This window comes from Zonotrichia leucophrys, chromosome 15, assembly GCF_028769735.1.
Source record: "Zonotrichia leucophrys gambelii isolate GWCS_2022_RI chromosome 15, RI_Zleu_2.0, whole genome shotgun sequence".
In the NCBI taxonomy this organism is placed as follows: Eukaryota; Metazoa; Chordata; class Aves; order Passeriformes; family Passerellidae; genus Zonotrichia; species Zonotrichia leucophrys.
Genome location: NC_088185.1, coordinates 4,513,883 through 4,532,610, shown reverse-complemented (window position 1 = coordinate 4,532,610; position 18,728 = coordinate 4,513,883). Strand labels below are relative to the sequence as shown.

Below are 18,728 nucleotides of genomic sequence, written 5' to 3'. Positions count from 1 at the left end.
TGGCATCCCAGTCCCAGCAGAGGGGTGATGGGGGGGCTGCTTGGGCAGACCCTTCTCACATCCCAACATCCCCTCCCTCCCCTCCAGGCTCCCAGTACAGTGGCATCATCATGAGACACCCAGGAACCAGGGAATCCATGTCATCCTCCAGCTGGTGGTGACAAAAGGGGTGCCCTGCACCATCCCACCCCAGGTGGGCACAAACATTTCCCTCTCCCTACCTTTGTGAAGGGTTTGATCCCAAAGGAATTGCTCTCAGCCACCTGGTGCAGGTGCAGCGTCGTCCTGGGAGTAGTCACAAAAAAAAAATGAGAGTTAAACTCCTTCCTTGGCTGCCCTCAGCTCCCCCAGCTAACATCTGAGGGACCTGGATAGGACAGGCCACCACAGCACTGTCCCACACAGGGACATCAGCTGGAGCCTTCTCCTGGGGACACAGCCTGGGGGGAGCCAGAAGTGAGAGGGAAAGGGATCTCTGTGTCATTCATCACCCCAATTTCAGCACTAGTGGAGGTGCACCAGGAAATGCTTTTCATAGAAAATCTCTCTGAATGCAGAAAGATCCCATTGTTCTCACAATCCCTTATCAGGTGGGTCTCAAAACCCCACTGATGGAGGGAATTTGAGTATAAAGGATGGGGAATATCCCTGGGCAGCCCAGGGCTGTCTCACCCACCTCTCTGCCACATCCAGCCCTGCCAGCAGCAGTGGGAAGATGTTGAAGCTGCTCTCTCCTTCGGGCTGCTGGGCAACACGGGCCCTCTCCAGCAGCAAGGTCTGGGGAGGGAAAAGGGGACAGGGAGATGGAAAAGGGGACAGAGAGATGGAAAAGGGACAGGGAGATGGGAAAAGGGACAGGAAGATGGGCAAAGGGGCAGGGAGATGGAAAAGGGGATAGGGAGATGGAAAGGGAGATGGAGATGGAAAGGGGGACAGGGAGATGGAAAGGGAGATGGAGATAGAAAGGGGGACAGGGAGATGGAGAGGGGACAAGGAGATGGAAAGGGGGACAGGGAGATGGAAAGGGGACAGGGAGATGGAAAAGGGACAGGGAGATGGAAAAGGGACAGGGAGATGGAAAAGGAACAGGGAGATGGGAAAGGGGAAAGGGAGATGGAAAAGGGGACAGGGAGGGAAAAGGGGACAAGGAGATGGGAAAAGGGACAGGGAGATGGAAAGGGGACAGGGAGATGGAAAAGGGACAGGTAGATGGAAAAGGAACAGGGAGATGGAAAAGGAACAGGGAGATGGGAAAGGGGACAGGGAGATGGAAAAGGGGACAGGGAGATGGAAAAGGGGACAGGGAGGGAAAAGGGGACAAGGAGATGGGAAAAGGGACAGGGAGATGGAAAAGGGGATAGGGAGATGGGAAAGGGGACAGGGAGATGGAAAAGGAACAGGTAGATGGGGAGATGCTCCTGGCAGCTGCCAAGAGGGGCTGGATTTCTCCTTGCAGGGGCTCAGCTGGGTTTGGGGGCTGCTCCTCCCACCCAGGGCTGTGCAAGCAAGAGCTGAATCATGATCCAGGCATCAAGGAGCAACTTCAGTGCATGAAAGCAACACCCACGGTCCCTCTCTGAGCTCCCAGAGGTCTGGGCAGTGCCATGGCCCCAGCAAAGAGGCTGCAGCACTGGGATAAGTCATTGCTTGAGCTCCAGCAAACCCAGCTCAGCTTCCCTGGGTGCCCAGGGCAGAGCAGTGAGAAGCCCTGGTGCTCCCCAGGACACCCTCCTCCCTCAGACAAGGCCCAGGGGCACGGGCAGCTCTGATTAGAGCCTTTGATAAGAGCCCTGACATGATAAAAGCCCTCTGAGGCTCAGCTCCGGGCGGCCGTGAGGTGCTGCTAATGAAACGCTGAATTATACATTTCCTCATCAACATTTCATCCCAGCACTGTTCCCAGCTCTCTGCCAGGGACAGAGACAGGCTGGGGGACCCTGCCACGCTTCTGAGAGAGATTCTGCTCATTTGGGGCCGTTTGGGCACCTCTGGTTAGCAGGGAGCAGAGCATCACCCTCGTGCCCAGCCTTGCAGCTCAGGGGAGGCTCATGCCCACCCCAAGGACCCCCATTTTCAGCCAGAGCCCTCCCATGTGAGCAGTGTGACAGGTACCTGGAGGTGAGCAGCAGTGACCTGGCCAGTGGCACTGAAATCCAGCGACAGGACCATGGAGAAGCGCGTGGAGCTGCTGCTGTGCCCGGTGCTCACCGAGCCAAAGGCTCCCAGCACTGTGAACATGGCCTGGATCTTCTCCACTGCAAAAGCACCAGCAGAGCCCCCTGAGCCACCCTGCAGCTCTGGAGGAGGGGTCTCCTCCTGCCTCACCTCTGCTGCTCCATCCCAGCCCTGGGGAACTGCCTGGACATGGGGTCAGCATCCCACAATGGGTGTCCACTGGCAGGAATGGGATGTGCCAGCCTGCCCAGCGTGTTCCAGGCCATCCCTCAGCCCTTTGCAAGAGCACGGTGTACCCGGGAGAGTTGAGAAATCCAACCCTGCCCTCTGAAGGCGCTGCCTGCCGAGCAGCAGCGTCACCTGTAACCCGAGCAGGTGTGAAATGTGAAATCGCTGCCCCGAGCGCCGCTCCAGTGATTCCCTCCCGCTGCTCACAAATCTGCTGAGGCTGACGCGGGGACAGTGGCACTCGAAGCCACAACTGGTGCTTAGGAGCCTCCCCAGGGGACACAAATCCAGGTTTTTATGTGGCTGTGTGTCCACAGCCTGCACAGGCTTTTGATGAGCACCCAGTGTCATCCCTGCCCGTACCTGACACCCTGCATGTGGGAACCCAGAACATCCCTCTGGCTGTCCAGGATGGCCAAGACCCTGCCAGAGGGCTCAGAAACCGTGGCACAGAGCCCAAAACACCTGTGGGTTTGATTATGATCCGTGGAGCAAATTACCAACCTTAGATGATGCTCAGCAAGCCACAACAGTTTAGATGGAATAATAGTGAAGTTATCATGGGGTGGAAAAAGTAGATTTTGGGGTTTTTGGTATGGGGGTTTAGGAGGCAAGATGGAGGGAACTGGTGTGTCCAGCCTTTCTCCTTCTTCTTCTTGGCCTGCATCTTCTGCTGTGATGTTGGCACTTTTAGACTGGTTTAGAGTAGAAGCTCACTGTCTAACATAGGTGATAGGCATTGGAAAGTAATTGTAAATAATGGAGTTTTTAGATAAAGACATAACACCACCCTGGGGACAGGCAGAGTGCCTGGAACTGTCCTGCTGGATGGACCCCGGCAGGGCAGGAGAAAGAATTTTATAGATAAGACACAATAGACAACCTTGAAACTGAGAAATGAAGAGCCCTGACTCCTTCTTCAAGCACCAGGCTGGGAGAAGAGACTTTGGAACTTTTCTTGGGGTCACTCTGACAAGCCAGAGATCCTGACACCTGCCCATCCCTGAGCTCCTGCCCTTACCTGTGACCCTGCCCTTACCTGTGACCCTGCCATCCAGGCTGCCCGCCGTGCCCACCAGGTACTCCAGGGCTCTCTGGCAGCAGTGGGTCCTGCCAGCCCCGCTGTGCCCCAGGGGCACGATGGCCTGGTCCTGCCTCTGCAGCAGCAGGTTCCTGTAGGCTCTGTGTGCCAGCGAGCAGATGTGTGGGGGGAGGTTGTCCCGCTTTCCTCTGGGAATCTGTGGGTGGGGAGAGGGTGACAGAGCACATCCCAAACAGGATTCTCACTGAGGGAATCCTGAGGGTGTTTGCCCTCAGGGTGATGGTTTCTCCCCAGGGTGCAGAACCTCCCGAATCTGAGTGCTCAGAGATCCCCCAGCCCCAAGACCAAGCACTCCCAGAGCATTCCTGGCCATCAGGACCTTCAGAGCATCCCTGTCCCAAAACATCCCTGGTCCTGAGTGTTCCCAGAGCATCCCAAGTCCCCCAAATGTCCCCAGAGTATTCCTAATCCCAAACGTCCCCAGAGCAAGCATAGTCCTGAATGTCTCCAGAGCATCCCCGGTCCCAAATATCCCCAGAGCATCCCCAGTCCCAAATGTCCCCAAAGCATACTCAGTCCCAAACATCCCCAGAGCATCCCCGGTCCCAAACATCCCCAGAGCATCCCCAGTCTTAAATGTCCCCAGAGTATTCCCAGTCCCAAATGTCCCCAGAGCAAGCATAGTCCTGAATGTCTCCAGAGCATCCCTGGTCCCAAACATCCCCAGAGCATCCTTGGTCCCAAATGTCCCCAAAGCATCCTCGGTCCCAAACATCCTCAGAGTATTCTCGGTCCCAAATGTCCCCAAAGCATCCTTGGTCCCAAATATCCCCAGAGCATCCCCAGTCTGAAATGTCCCCAAGAGCATCCTCAGTCCCAAATGTCCCCAGAGTATTCCCAGCCCCAAAAGTCCCCAGAGCATCCTTGGTCCCAAACGCCCGCAGAGCATCCTCAGTCCCACATGTCCCCAGAGCATCCCCGCTTGTCCCCGCACTGTGACAGTCCCACGGTGCCACCTGCCGGCCCCGCCGCGCCCGGCGCCCTCCGCCACTGTCCCCAGGAGGGTTGGTGGCCAATTCCCGCTGTCCCCGGTCCCTGTCTCACCTTGCCGGCGCTGTCGGCGGTGCCGCTGGCGATGGCCACCAGGCTGGGCCCCGCGTAGGTGCAGGGCAGGCGGGCTCGGAAGCGCTGCCGCAGCGTGTGCATCACACTGCACTCGTTGAGGCTGATGAGGGCAGCCAGGTCCTCGGCCTGGTCCAGGCTCGGGGGGTTGGTCTGAGGAACAGAGACCCCTGGAGCTCTGCTGTCATTGTAGGGCTGTGCCAAACCCACTGGCATCCCAACACCTTGGGCACAACCATCTCAAGGTGATGCTGGAGAAGCATCACTGTGCCCTGGCACTGTCCCTGCACTCCCAGCCCAGGGAACGGGCTCACCTGTCATTATTGCACACAAAACAACACAAGTGCACACACTATTGCTTTTAAGGTGAAGAAAAGGGGAGTTTATGCTTTGATTCTAACATTTATGGTTTTCTAAAAGTGACAGCGGATTGGAGGGTGAAAGCGTCGCCTCTCCAATGACACTGGACAAACTAACAGTCTATCAAAATTCTCTTTTTCTATAAAATAATGTAAAACAATGAGTTATTTACAGAAAGTGTGTGAGAAAGCTTGCTACAAGAATGCAAACATCAGAAGGCTTAGAAAATCTTAAAAAACCAGGGCGACACTCACCCTCTGCACGCTGTCCTCATCCACCTCGGTGACGGTGCCATCCTCATCCCGGCGCACCCTCACCCTCCCTGCTGGCAGCTCGGGTGTCCCCACATCTGGTTTCAGCTGTGTGGCTGCAGGAGAGGCTGGTGAGTATCCCTGGGGTGAGGCAGCTTGGGCAGAGCCGGCTGTGGTGTGTGCCAGGGGCCAAACCCAACCCCGACCCAAACCCAGGAAATCCCTCTGGCTGCCCTGGAGGGCTCCAACCCCTGCCCAGGGGGCTCAGAGACCTTGGCGCAGAGCCCAGGACCCCTGTGCCTTTGATTTAGCCCTTGGAAAAAACCAATTACCAACCTTTATGTGAAGAACTACAAGCCAAAAGAGTTTAAGTAGAATAATAGTTTGTCACGGGGTGAAAAACAGATTTTCGAGGTTTTTAGAATGTGGGCTCGGGGTCCCAAGATGGAGGAATCTGGGCATGTCTTGTCCTTTTTCCTTCTCCTTCCTAGCTTCCACCATCTGGGTGATGTTGGCACTTTTAGATCGGTTTAGAGTAGATTGGTTTAGCTCACTGTCTAACATAGTTGATAGGCATTGGGAAGTAATGGTAAATAATGTACATGTAGTTTTTAGTATAAAAAAATAACACCAGTGTGCCTCAACACAATCTGCCTGACAGACCTCAGTGGGTCAGAGAAAGAATTTTATAGATAATAGAAAAATAAACAACCTCAAGAAAGAGAACAAAAGAATTCTGACTCCCTCTTGAACAGCCAGGCTGGGAAAAAGAAGCTTGTACATATCTCAGAGTCACTGTGAGCAGCAGAGATTCTGAGATTGGGGCACAGCACCCGGAGCCAGCTCTGCTCCCAACACATCTGACCCAGGGAGAGAGGAGAGTTACCCAGTGTGAACCCGTCCTGCTGCATCAGCCACACCTTCTCTGCTTCGTACCAAACATCCCTCGGAGCCTGGGGGAGGAGAGAGGGGAATTGGGCAGGAGCAGGTTGAAAGCTGAGCTGAACAAGCTGCCTTTGCCCCACAGACAGGGGCATTTCCACACCCCTGCCCATCCAGGCCTGGGGTTCCCTCCCCACCAGCCCCAGCCCATGGGAAAGGGAGGAGCATGAAACCAAAAACTGCTTCAAAATCCAGATAACATCCAACACATTACCTGGTCCTTGTCTGTGCTCTCACCCGATGCCTCTCCATCCTGCTCCTTCTCCATGGTCTTGCTCATCTCTTGGCTCCTTCCCGATGTTTCTTCAGCCTGGTCCTTGTCTGTGCTCTTGCCAATCCCTTTGCTCTCTTTCAGCATCTCTTTACCCTTCCCCAGCTCCTCCTTCACCTTCCCCACCTCTTTCCCCACCTCTGTGGACTTCTCTTGGATTCCTCCCGGCTCCCCCTTGAGACCCTCTGGCTTGTTTGTGGCTTTTTCAGGCTTTTTGATCTCCCTCGGCTCCTTCTTGCCACCTCCAACATCTTTCTTCATCTTCTCTGGCTCTTTCCTGGCTGACAACAGCTCCCTCTGGGCTTTCAGCTTGGCTGGGGGCTCCTCGTGCCTCAGGGGTGTCCCTTCTCCTCTGGCTCTCAGATTGTCCTCTCTTCTGGTGCCAGGATTGTCTCCCTTTTTCAAATGCCTTCTTGCTGCTTTCAGGGATTGTCCCCTTCTCCTTCTTGGTGCTCTCAAGGATTGTCCCCTTCTCCTTCTTGGTGCTCTCAGAGATTGTCTCTTTCTCCTTGGTGGTCTCAAGAATTGTCCCCTTCTTCTTGCTGCTTTCAGGGATTGTCCCCTTCTCCTTCTTGGTGCTCTCAGGGATTGTCCCCTTGGGTGTGTCCCCTTCCTTCACTGGCACTTTGCTGCCACGCTGGGGGCCCTGGCTGGGTGCAGGGGCTGGAGTTGGGGGGCTGCCCCCCAAGAAGGAGTCCTTGGGGCTCTTCCTGGGCCACAATAACTTTCCCACCTTGGGAGCCCCTGGCTGAGGGGTCTCTGCTGGTTTGGGGGTGGTCTCTGATGGTTTGGAGGGAGCCTCTGCTGTTTTGGGGGATGTTTCTGGTTTTGAGGATGTCGCTGTTGGTTTGCAGGGGGTCTCTGCTCTTTTTGGGGGTGTTTCTGCCGATTTGGGGGCAGGCGCTGCTGTTTTGGGGGATGTTTCTGCTTTTTTGGGGGGCGTCTCTGCTGGTTTGGGGGCAGGCGCTGCTGGGCCGGGTGCAGGGGTTTTGCTGGGGACAGTCCCCAGCACAGGGGGCAGCTCCTTGTTTGGGGGGGCTGTGAGCCCCTTGCCCCCCTGCCCCTCTGCCTTCAGCCCGTTCCGCAGGGGCCCCTCGCTGGCCGCCCCTGCTTGGGGCTCGCCGTCCTTGCCCGTGGGCTGCAAGCAAAGAGAGGAGCTGCTGTGACACCTGGGGGTGCTGCAGGGTGATGCCATGGCCTGCCTCAGTTTCCCCAGGTGTGTCAATCACCTCTCTTTTCCCCCACCCTGACCCCTGCTGAGTGCTGTCTGTCTGTCCTGGCATTCCAGAAGGGCATTAAGTGATTGGCAGAGTCCAAAAGATGCCTTCCACCCCTAGAGGACACTAAACCATCCAGGTGTCATTTGTCCCTTAAGACTTCCCCCCACTGCCTGGTTGTAGCCCTCTGTGCCCCTTCCCTCCCCTTTCCCTGGGGTTAAAAGGAACAGCAACCACGCAGTTCGGGGAGTTCTGTTGGAGCAGTTGCTGGATTCAGAATAAAGCTCTGGATCAAACCCTCCATCAGAACCGACTTCTTTCCTTCACCATCACCTTAAAGCTTCTCCACCAGAGGTAAACCTGAGCTCCTGCATGCCTGGATTGTCCCAAGTGCCCAGATGCAGCATCCAGATAGCCAAAGGTGTCTCCTGGGGACACCCAGCTCCCCTGTGCTGTGTGAGGTCCTGCCACAGACATCTTTTATGAAAAATCCTTTCCTTAGGATTTTTCCTCCTGAGAAGCTGAAAGGCCTCAGGAACAAAATGTAAACATTGATTATCTGCTTCTGTGGAATGCAACAGGTGCATCTGTGATTGGTCTCATGTGGTTGTTTCTAATTAATGGCCAATCACAACTGGCTCGGACTCTCTGTCCGAGACAGAAGTTTTTGTTATCATTTCCTGCTTTTTCTATTCTTAGCTAGCCTTCTGATGAAATCCTTTCTTCTATGCTTTCAGCATAGTTTTAATATAATATATATAATAAAATAATAAATCAAACCTTCTGATCTGGAGTCAGATCCTCATCTCCTCCCTCATCCTCAGACCCCTGTGAACACTGTCACAATGTCCCTCAGTGCTCACCTCCTCCTTGGTGCCCACCCTGCTCTCCTTCCTCCTCCGTGCCTCCTTGGCCTCCTGCTCAGTCTCCCGCACCAGCTGCTTGATGAAACCCCCAGGGATGACCGACAGGAGCAGGGGGGGAGCAGACGGGGGTGGCCCCCGGTCCTCGTCACGAATCTGGGGTGCAGAGCACAGTGGGGTCACAGGGCAGGCACGGGGACAGGAGCCAGCACAGCCTGGTAGTGGCAGCAGGGCTGAGCACAGCACCCTGCCAAGGCTGGGCACAGCATCACTCCCAGGCTGAGCACAGCATCCTTGTCAGACTGAGCACAGCATCTCACTCAGGTTGAACACAGAATCCCACCCGGGCTGAGCACAGCACCCTGCCCAGGCTGAGCACAGCATCCTTGTCAGGCTGAGCACAGAATCCTGCCCAGGCTGGGCACAGCATCTCACCCTGCCTGAACACAGCACCCTGCCCAGGCTGAGCACAGCATCATGCCCAGGCTCCTGTTGAGGGCACCAGGCTGGGTCAGGGATGCTGTGGGAGCAGAAGCACCGAGAGGAAAAGACCAGAGAGAAGCGCCCAGATTGGTGCAGCCCCCAAGGTGCAGCAGGAGCCCAAAGGCACTGCCAGATCTGCTCTGTGCCAGCAGCCCTGGTGTGGCCACCAGAGGAACCATCCTGGCTGCAACCAGGCAAGAAGCATCTCCAGCATCACCACAGCCACATGCAGCCCTGCAGGTCTCAGGGCAAAACCAGCCCCACTTCCCACAGCTTTTCCAGCAGCAGCACCAGCATCAAACCCTGCCTGCCAGGCTCACGAAAATCACTCAGGCAGGCAGAAATCGCTCAAACCAGAACACTCAGGCTGTGAGGGAGCCCAGAGCCAGCAGAAGGGAGCTGTGGGGATGTGACCCCAGGGCTGCTGCAGTGACACCCCCAGCACTGAGCTCCCAGGCACCCCAAAAACAGCAGCAGTGCCAGGACTGAGACTTCCCTTCTGCTCCCAGAGCGCGAGGCGCGAGGAGATGGCCATGGTGGCGGCGAGGCAGGACGGTGCTGTGGGGACACACAGGGCACAGAGAGAGCAGAGAGTTAGCCAGGGGCTGCTGCTGGCCCAGAGCTGTGCCAGGCTGGCAACACCCTGACCAATTGAATAATGGATTTGTATTTACAAACAAGCTGTGGGTCTGCTGGTAGATAAAACCAGCACTGGGAGGTAAAAGAAATAATGGGAAGGATTCCACTGATTGATGAATGGAAAAGGATATTTGCTTTTACAAATAAACTTTAGGTTTGCTGAGAAATGAAATTAGGCATTGAAAGATGAAAGAAACAATGGGGAAGAAAAACTTCTAAATTCTGTAAGAATTAAAAGTTAAAAGGGAGGGTTATACATTAGAGGGAAATCTTTGGTATCAGGCGTATTGGGGAGTCTGTACCTCTCAAGTACCTCAGCCAATGGGGAAAGAGAGAAGGGAAATGTGGCCGGGAAATTGGGATAAAAGGAGACTGCGTCCTCCAAATATTGGAGAGATCGCAGGGGAATGCCCCATGGCCTCTCCCTTTATTTGAATAAAGCCAGAAAGGACTCCTCTGTCTCCTTTTGGGACATAAACCTTTGTTGTTTGTGGATTAATTTTCCTAACACCAGGCACCAACTGGAGCACGGCAGGGGACAGGGAGGCCACCAGGGCACTGTGGGGAGGTGGTGGCACCGAGGGCTGGTGGCACGGGGGTGATTGAAGCTGGGACCCCACAGCCCCGGGCTGGGTGGCCGCAGGAGCCCATCCGTGCCCCACTCGGGGCTGAGATCGGTTTCACCTGTCGGGATCATTCATGCACCGAGCGCGCCGGGGCTCGGCCGTGCCTCCCCGGCAGCCGCATCTCCTTGTACAGTAAAGGGCAGCAGCGGCCAGGAGCGGGCTGGCAATGTCACTGCCTTCCCGGGCTGGCTGCCCCACGTGCTCCCGGGCCCCCGCGCTGTCCCCAAGCCGGGCTCTGCTGTCCCGGGAGAACCGGCCCCGATGGCACCGCAGAGCCCGGAGGGGGCGAGCCACACGGCATTGTCACCCCCGCGGCCGGAGAGGGACCCTCCTCGGGGAAACTGAGGCACGGAGGGGACGTGCCTTGACCAAGCACCCAGGGTGGCACCAGGGTGGCACCAGCGGGACCAACGCCACCAGCAGCACCGCGTTCTCCCCGCTCAGGCGGACCGAGGGCGTTTGGATCGGTCCTTACTCGGGACCCGCTCCTGCTGCCACCCTGGTGTGTGCCACCAACCGAGGGGTCCCCAGCCAGCACCCTGCACTCGGTAGGAGCGGCGTCCCCGTCCCCATCCCCGCTCCCAGCCCTGCCCTGCCGTGTTTCTTTCCCAGGCACAGCCCCACGTCTGGAATCCGGCCCCGGAGCCGGGGCCGCCACTACGGCCATCCATTCCCAACTAAAAATACGGACTATAGCCCATTCCCCACTAAAAATAGCCCTCCCAGCCGAGGGGACCCCGACCCCCACCCACCCCGGGTCCCCCCAGCTCCGGTACCTGGCGGGGGCGGTGGGTGCTGGTGTCCCACACCGGCACCGGGATCCCGACGAGCCCAGAGCGGCGGCAGCACGAGGAGCACCGAGAGGGTCAGCGGCCGCCTCCCCCCGCCCCCGGCGCGGTGGCAGCTGAGGTGACACATGTCACTGCTAAAAATACCCGCGGCGGTGGCACCGGGGCCTCGCCTGGGGAGAGGCGGTGGCACCGCGGGGCCCTGCTGCTCCTCGGCTTCCACACATGGGTCACCCGTGCACACCTCCGCACCCCAAAGGAATGGGGGAAACGCTGTAGTTGGGTGTGAGCCCCCCCAGAACACCCTGGTGCTGCCCAAGGAGGAGAGGAAGCCCCAGCCCCGGGCTCCCCAGTGCACCCCAGTTCCCCCACCAGCTCTGAGATGGGGCAGAGCTGGAGGAGGGAGGACCTGGGAGCAGAGCTCAAAATAGCCCCTGGCACCAAGAGCAGCGTGGTCAGCACCCAGCCAGGCCAGGTGGGAGGGGAGCAGCACAGGGGACACGTGGTGACCACATGGGGAAAAGGGTGACCCCCCCAGGGCCAGCAGGACCTGTGTCCCACATGTCCCAGCTGCCAACAGCCACTCAGGGGGCGTCACCTGCTCAGGACAAGTCCAGTGCACAGGGGCAATGTCCCCACCTTGGTCACTCAGCATCTGACCCAAAAGCTCCATGGACACAGCCAGGGCACCGGCACCCGCTGCCAGAATGGCTCTGGTAGTAAGAAAGCAAACAGGATTGTCAGTCTGGAGTCCCCTGGCAGGTGAGCATCTCACCAACCCCAATCTCACATGGGAACAGCACGAGGATATGGTTTCCACAATCCTTCCCAGGTGGCACTGCAGGGACGAGGGAGCCTGCCCACTGTTGATGGAAGGCCACCCTTGGTCATTGTCACACACCTCCCAGTCCTGGCACAGCCAGCATGTTTCACCTGCAGGACACAGCTGGTGTGTTCCTCAGAAAAACCAGCACAAACAGCATGCACAGGGCTGGGGGAAGGGACTTACCTGTGCATGGAGCAGTGGGTTCCCATCCAGCACATCCCAGCACATCCCAGTCCAGCCTCACGGTGTGCACGGGAAGGGACAGGTGACACGGAAAGAACGGGACACCAGCACACACGCAAAGGACGGTTTTTATTGGGGTCTGGTCGTAGGAGAGCAGTTTTGTACTGACCAACACACAGAAGCAGCTTAGCTGTGCCAAAATAATCCGTTAAAAAAATACTGGCGGCAAGAACCGAGTGTGGCACACCCGCCACGACGGGGCTGTAAACTCCGGGACAGTCCGTGAGGAGCGAGGCCACAGCTCATGGCACCCTCCTCCCCACAATAAATATGGAAAGAGCCAAGTACATAAAACAAGGAATGATCTCATCGATACAATATCTAAAGTTATTTACAGATCCTGGCTTTGCTTACCATTAATTAATTACACATTTTGGACAGGTTCTCTTTCGATCGTTTCCTTCATCGCGAGTAGCTGTTCGTGTGAATCTGCTCCTTTTTGTTTTAAAGGACCTGGTGAGGCACTGGAAGTGCTCACAAATCCCCTCTCCGAGGATGCTCCTGCTTTATTCTGTTTTTCACACACTTTTTTTTTGTGCCATCTCACCCACTGTCTGCTCTCTCCCTTTCCCTGAGGAGATGCTACCCAACAGCAAAGCCTCTTCCCAGCCCATCTCCTTTTCCAGCCTGGAAACACAGCGTGTCACACAAACCCAGATCAACCTGGCCCCTGGACAAAGCCACCTTCCTGCAGCTGTCCCCAGGTTCTCTGCCAAAAAATCCCTGCCTGGACACACCCCAGGCCAGCAGCACTGTCCCCAGCACGGCACCTTTCCAGGGGTGACACTAAGGAGCCACAATGCCACCAGCACTGCCAGCTCCCCCTTCCCTCCAGACACAGCTTGGGCTACAGCTCACCCCAAAATCCAGTGGGATCAGAGAGGGAAACAGGGAAAAAAGGCAGAGATTACTCCAGGGAGCACAGCAGGGATCCCTCCCTGCCCCAGGCAGCCCCTCAGCAAGGAGAGAACTTCAGCAGCTGTGTGGCAATGGAAAATGCCACATTTCACCCAGAAATGCCACAGGGATCGGCCCTGACCAGCACAGACCCCCAGCCCCAGCACTGTGGAAACTGAGAGCACACAATGTTACACCACAAGTACTCCTCAAACTGCACAGGCCAGGCTCACAACTGGAATTATTTTTAGGAACTGAGCGAACTGATAACTTCAGGGCTATTTCTGTACCGCACTGGGGACAGAGGTGCTGCCGTTGGCTCTGCAGATGTGCCCAGATGTGCCCAGCAGAGGCAGCTCCTGGAGAGATGGCGCCACAGGGGGGTCCTGCCTGGGTGTCACTCTCCCCATACCCCGAGGGACAGTCCCTGCAGGGTCCCTGGTGGCCGCCACCCCTGAGATGTGACACCAAGCAGGGTCCTGCCCTGGCCCTGGCTCCAGGATAGTGATCTGGCACTGCTCCTGCTTTAAGGACCAAGTGATCCCCCTGGATCACTCCAAACCCATCTCCAATGAGAAGATTTTAGGTTCCTGAGCCCAGCCCTGTGTCCAGGCTCTGCCTCCACTCTCTCCTTCCCCTGGGAATGACAGAGCTCTGCAATTCCCTGATGGAACTGAGCTGGATCAAACACCACGCTGACTCCATGCCCCAATTCAGGTCATTAATTCTCTTTAACTCAGCACAGAGTCCTGTGAATAAACACTTGCTCTGGGAATGCTGAGGGATAAAGGAGAAATTTAGATATATCCCATCAAAGGGGTGGATTTGCAGGAGTTTTCCACCTGAGATGAGCCTGGAGTCCCTGTGCTGGGAGAGAAGGGCTGCAGAGGCTCAGAAAATCCATCCCTACTTTGTCATGAAAAACAGAATAAAGCTGGCTGATCCTGCTTGAAAGGAGCTGCCACTTCCATACACATATGGAGCAGAAATTCTGTGGAATGTCAGAAGTTGGAGAAACATGTATTTAATAAATAATATAAAATGCTTTTTTCTGTTAAAATAGAATTCTCGGGTTTATACCTACAGAGCATAGCAACCTTTACATAAACAAAATAAAGCTGAGTCTGTGATGATTAGTTTAACACAAAATAAAAATACAATTTAACAATAGTATTAAAACAGCCGATGTTCCATCCACACAATATGTACACCATGGAATAGAAACCAACAGGAAACAAAAGTAGATTATCTTGAAACTCCTCAGACATTTGGATATACATCTTTTCTCTGTATATTTTAGATATTTTCCTTTTTTCTTTTTTTTTACAATATTAAAATTAATACTATGCTTTGTCAAAATACGCTTTTTCAGATTTTTTTTTCTTTAATTCGCAGAACTGACTCATTCCTTACATTAATCAACACCACTAGAATTATTTCTTGCCTACTGTACACTTCAAGCAGTCCTTCCCCTGGGGATATTTTGGGTGCAAACACCCCAGAGGCGCAGGAGCAGTGTCACTGCCACGTGCTGGGGGTGACACTGCCCTGCCAGGGGCTGCAGGACACGGATATGGACATGGGATCAAGGAACCTGCTCCCAGAGCTGACCAGCTGCCAGGGAAAGAGCAACTCAGAGCTCCAGGGGTTTCACTGCTCATGAGCTGATTCCCTGCAAACCCCAGGAGTGATGGTGCTGGGGCTGGTCCTGCTCAGGGAGCATCAACCCCCAGAGCTCCTCTGGGCAGGATCACAGCCAAAACAAGTTCTTTTTTAGCACAAACCTGTGTTTCCACCACCTCCACACTGGGCTGCAAACACCTGATTTATCCTGATTTATCTCAAAGCCAAACACAACCTCACAATTTAATTTTTGGGTTTTCCCCCCTTGATAGAAGTGGGAGAGGAAAATCTTCCACTGGGTTTCTAAAGGGGAGGTGCTGAATGACAGAATCATGGAATATCCTGAGCTGGAAGGGATCCAAAAGGATCATTCAGAGCCCAACTCCTGTCTGTGCTCAGGGCAGCCCCATGAAATTCAGCAAAACTCCAATGTGACTAAGCCAAGGTCTGTCCCCCAAGCTGCTCTCTCCCTACCTGCCAGGCTTCCCTTCCCAGACACACTTCCAGCTATTATTAGCCGGCTCCAAGAATTTCTGAAGCCTGCTGGGGGGTGGGGGAACATACCAGGAATGTCAATCCCAGCTGGATGCACTCCAGCATTACTCCAGCTTCTCTCACAGCAGCACTTTGGGAAGAACCCCTGAGCCTGCAGCCGAGGCTCCGCTGGACCAGGGACAAGAACACAAAAAAGCTCAAACACAAAGAAGAGGAAGAAGATTTACACTTGGGGAAGTGGATGGCCAACACTTGGATGAAGGATTGGAAAAAAAAAACCACAAAAAATACCCCACAGTAAAAGCTCCTTTAAGGGTTTCACGAATTTGCAAAATAATTAGCAAATAAATGAGAGATCCTAAACACACAGCCAAAGACCCTCCTGCAGATTAACACCACCAGGAATCTTTGTCCAAAACAAAAACTTCAGAGACTCTGGTTCCTACACCAGGAAGGAGCAGTCTGGGGCAGCATCCAGGATTTTTTGGTTTGGAGGGTGCAATTCCAGCTCTCCCTCCACACCAGCACATCCAGTCACCTCCACACAGAGCCCCATCTCTCACTGGGATCCCACCTTTGTTCAGGAGTTTGTCACTGTGATAACCTCTCCCCTCCTGCTGCACAGTTAGACACAAGTCACAAAAATAAAGCTATTTTCAATTGTCAATAAATCACAGCTGGCTAAAGAAACCCAAATCTATTCCTGCCCCTCCCACTGCAGGTTGGACAGGGCAGCAAAGACCACAATAATGAGAATATTCCAGGGCCATCCCAACTCCATCACATTTCAAAATAAATGTATTTCCCTAAGACAATACACAGCCTTCATTTCATATAAATTCTCTGGGTTTGAGGCACAATTTCCCAGCTGATGACCTGTTCCTCCCTCACTGACAACCAGAATCTGCTGACAGGGAGTGAGAGTGAAATCCAGCCATGGAAAATAACTGAAGGAGAAGAATGGGACTGAGCAGGGACTAAGAAAGCAAAAACAAGTTACACAAGAACTGTGAGAAGGTTTTGACACCATCTGAGGGCTTTTTTCTAAATCAAGGAGAAAAATACGAGCATTGCATGGTATTGTAGGGAAAGCTGAACCACAGCCAGGATGAGGCATTTTTTATCCCAAACATTTTTTAAATACCACACAAAGAATCATGGGATTATTTTAGTTCAGAAAAGACCTCCAAGATCATCAAGTCCAACCTTTGACCAATCACCTCTGACACTGCTCCTTACAGAGGAGCTGAGATGCTCAACAGGAATGACAGAGAGCCTGGTGCTGTTTACATAAAATAATTAAGAAAATAAATAAGGAGGGGGAAAAAAAAATCACTGAAAGAAACCACTTTCTCAAGGGGGGTGTTTTCCAGAATGCATTTTCCCTTTGGTGCAGCCCCAGGTGGTCAGCCAGGGTTTGCACAAGCTGTGCAGCAAACCCAGCTCCCATGCAGAAGCAAACAGAGCCACTTTTACTACTTCTCTCCAAGGAACTCTGTGGTGATCTGACAGCCACACACGCTCAACAAACCACGCACAGCTTCTACTCCCACTGACACAGGCACAGCTCCACTCCCTCCAGGGACTGTGAGAGCTGCACCTCTGCAGCTGGGAAGAAAAATCCTCTCTAAGCTGTTCACTGAATTGGAAAAACAGCTAAAATTCAGCCCTGACCTCTCTCTTAGAAACCACCACAACAGCCAGCTTGGGGAAGCTGTGGGACAGCTCAGGATGAGATCTTTCCTTCAACAAGATTTGCACCCTGATGCCTCAGGTAGAATTAACATAAACCTGGCATTTGATCAGCTCCTCCACGCTCAGTTCGCTCACACTGCTCTCACTGTGGGCACTTTGAACTCTTCAGAACAGAAAATAAGAGATCCTTTCCCAAGCTGAGCTGTGATATGTGCACAAACCTCCTGGGCTGGGCTCCAGGGGATTTCTGGGGATTTTTGGGGATTTCTAGGCTATGGGAACACACCTGTGTACAGCAGAGGAGGATCCCAAGTCCCAGGACTGAGGAGTGATCCGGGATACGTACCGAGGTACCCACACACACCTGAACCCAGCACATGCTCTAGAATGCACTGGATTTGAATCATTTCTTTTTAATTTTTTTTTTAAAAAGTGCAGTTGACCTGAAATGGAAAAGAACTGTCTTTTATGTTCACTGTAAACTTGTCAAAAGGAATCTGCTCTTTAAAAACTGTGCTAAAATAGTCAATTTATACAACAGAGCACTAGATGAAGCTACCATAAATTCCTCTTCACCAATTATTACTCTATTGTGTCAGTTATAGTACTGCATATACGTAGAAGAAGCAAAACTGGTGGTAGCTACTATTAGTGAGTACAACAAACCCAGGGGAATAATTCGAGTTCAACGCTCCCATGAAGTAGCAATAACATTTAAACCACAGGACAGTTAAGGATTTCAGTACTTTGAAGTGCATCAGAGAGTCACACTGTTGATCATCAGCAGTATGGAGCAAGGTTATCAGAGAGAGTCAGCAGTAATGCTCGGGGAGGACACGGCAACACCACAGAGCGAGGGGGGGCACCCACCACGGTCCGCCGGTGTCACCACGGCAGTGTCACCCCCCTGCCAGCCAGGCCACGGCAGGGACAAAGCCTCTTCCTTCATCCTTCCTTCCTTCCTTCCATCAGTAGTTCCAGAGGGACGGAGCCCCGCCGGGGGTGTGGAGCAAGGAGCAGCCTCTGGGCTTGGTGACCTCCAGCGCTGCTGCTGCTGCTGCTGCTGCCAGGGGCAGGGTCCCCCCCTGCTGCAGACACAGAGTCCTGACGTGATCCCAACGCTGTAAACATGGAGCTCCTCCTCCTCCTCCTCCAGGCACATCCCGCCTCCGGCACTGCACAAAGTCATTCGTTCGCAAGGATTCTGGGACGCTCTGCAGGTTCACCAAGCAGCTCTCCCTGCGGGAAGGTGGTGGGTGTCTCCTACAGCCCGTTGCTGTTCCTGTGGCTGAGCGGGGGCTTGGACAGCTCCACCACTGTGGAGCGGGATTTGTTGAGGAACTTTGGAGCCCGGCGCAGCAACCTCTGGGCCTCGGTGAACGCCTCTGTCAGCTCCTTCTTCCACTGCACAAACTCGGGGTCGCTCTGCAAGACACACAGAAAGAATCTGGCACTTTATCCAACCTGGCCAACAGTGTCATCTCCTGTCACCACATTTCTCTTCACAGAGAAAAGCAAGGCACAATTCTTCCCAACAATATTTCTGGGTTTCACACTCTCTGAACCTCAGAGAAAGGAAAAACAGTTCTTATCTCACTTGCTGCGCCCTGTGCTTGTTCACATTATGGAAGATTGGTTACCAGAAGAGAATTGGTAATTAGATTCTGGTGTGAGTGTTTTGATTCGCTGACCAAGTGAATCCAGGTGAGAGGAATAGTGGATTTGTCTTTACAAACAAGCTGTGGGTCTGCTGGTGGATAAAACCAGCACTGGGAGATCAAACCATCACTGGGAGATACAAGAAACAATGGGAAGGACTCCACTGATTGATGCATGGAAAAGGATATTTGCTTTTACAAATAAACTTTAGGTTTGCCGATAAACGAAATTGGACATGGAAAGATGAAAGAAACAATGGGGAAGAAAAGCCCCTAAATTCCAT

At 53.9% G+C, this 18,728-nt stretch overlaps 2 protein-coding genes across 2 annotated transcripts in view; both read right to left on the bottom strand.

Annotated features, from left to right (window-relative positions):
• The window catches only part of MYO18B (myosin XVIIIB), a 62,274-nt gene extending 51,137 nt beyond the window's left edge, over window positions 1-11,137 (bottom strand). The window contains exons 1-12 of the mRNA XM_064727222.1: window positions 10,996-11,137; window positions 9,415-9,512; window positions 8,472-8,627; window positions 6,947-7,529; window positions 6,335-6,729; window positions 6,065-6,131; window positions 5,182-5,294; window positions 4,550-4,720; window positions 3,443-3,641; window positions 2,113-2,255; window positions 677-777; window positions 222-285 (exon numbers count right to left, since the gene is read on the bottom strand). Coding sequence (XP_064583292.1) covers window positions 222-285; window positions 677-777; window positions 2,113-2,255; window positions 3,443-3,641; window positions 4,550-4,720; window positions 5,182-5,294; window positions 6,065-6,131; window positions 6,335-6,729; window positions 6,947-7,529; window positions 8,472-8,627; window positions 9,415-9,512; window positions 10,996-11,137 — 2,232 coding nt within the window. The remainder of the gene's footprint in view (window positions 1-221; window positions 286-676; window positions 778-2,112; window positions 2,256-3,442; window positions 3,642-4,549; window positions 4,721-5,181; window positions 5,295-6,064; window positions 6,132-6,334; window positions 6,730-6,946; window positions 7,530-8,471; window positions 8,628-9,414; window positions 9,513-10,995) is intronic.
• A 989-nt stretch (window positions 11,138-12,126) lies between these two features.
• Window positions 12,127-18,728, bottom strand: part of GRK3 (G protein-coupled receptor kinase 3) — a 61,650-nt gene continuing 55,048 nt past the window's right edge. The window contains exon 21 of the mRNA XM_064726577.1: window positions 12,127-18,211. Within this exon, the coding sequence (XP_064582647.1) occupies window positions 18,050-18,211 (162 nt within the window). The 3' untranslated portion in view covers window positions 12,127-18,049. The remainder of the gene's footprint in view (window positions 18,212-18,728) is intronic.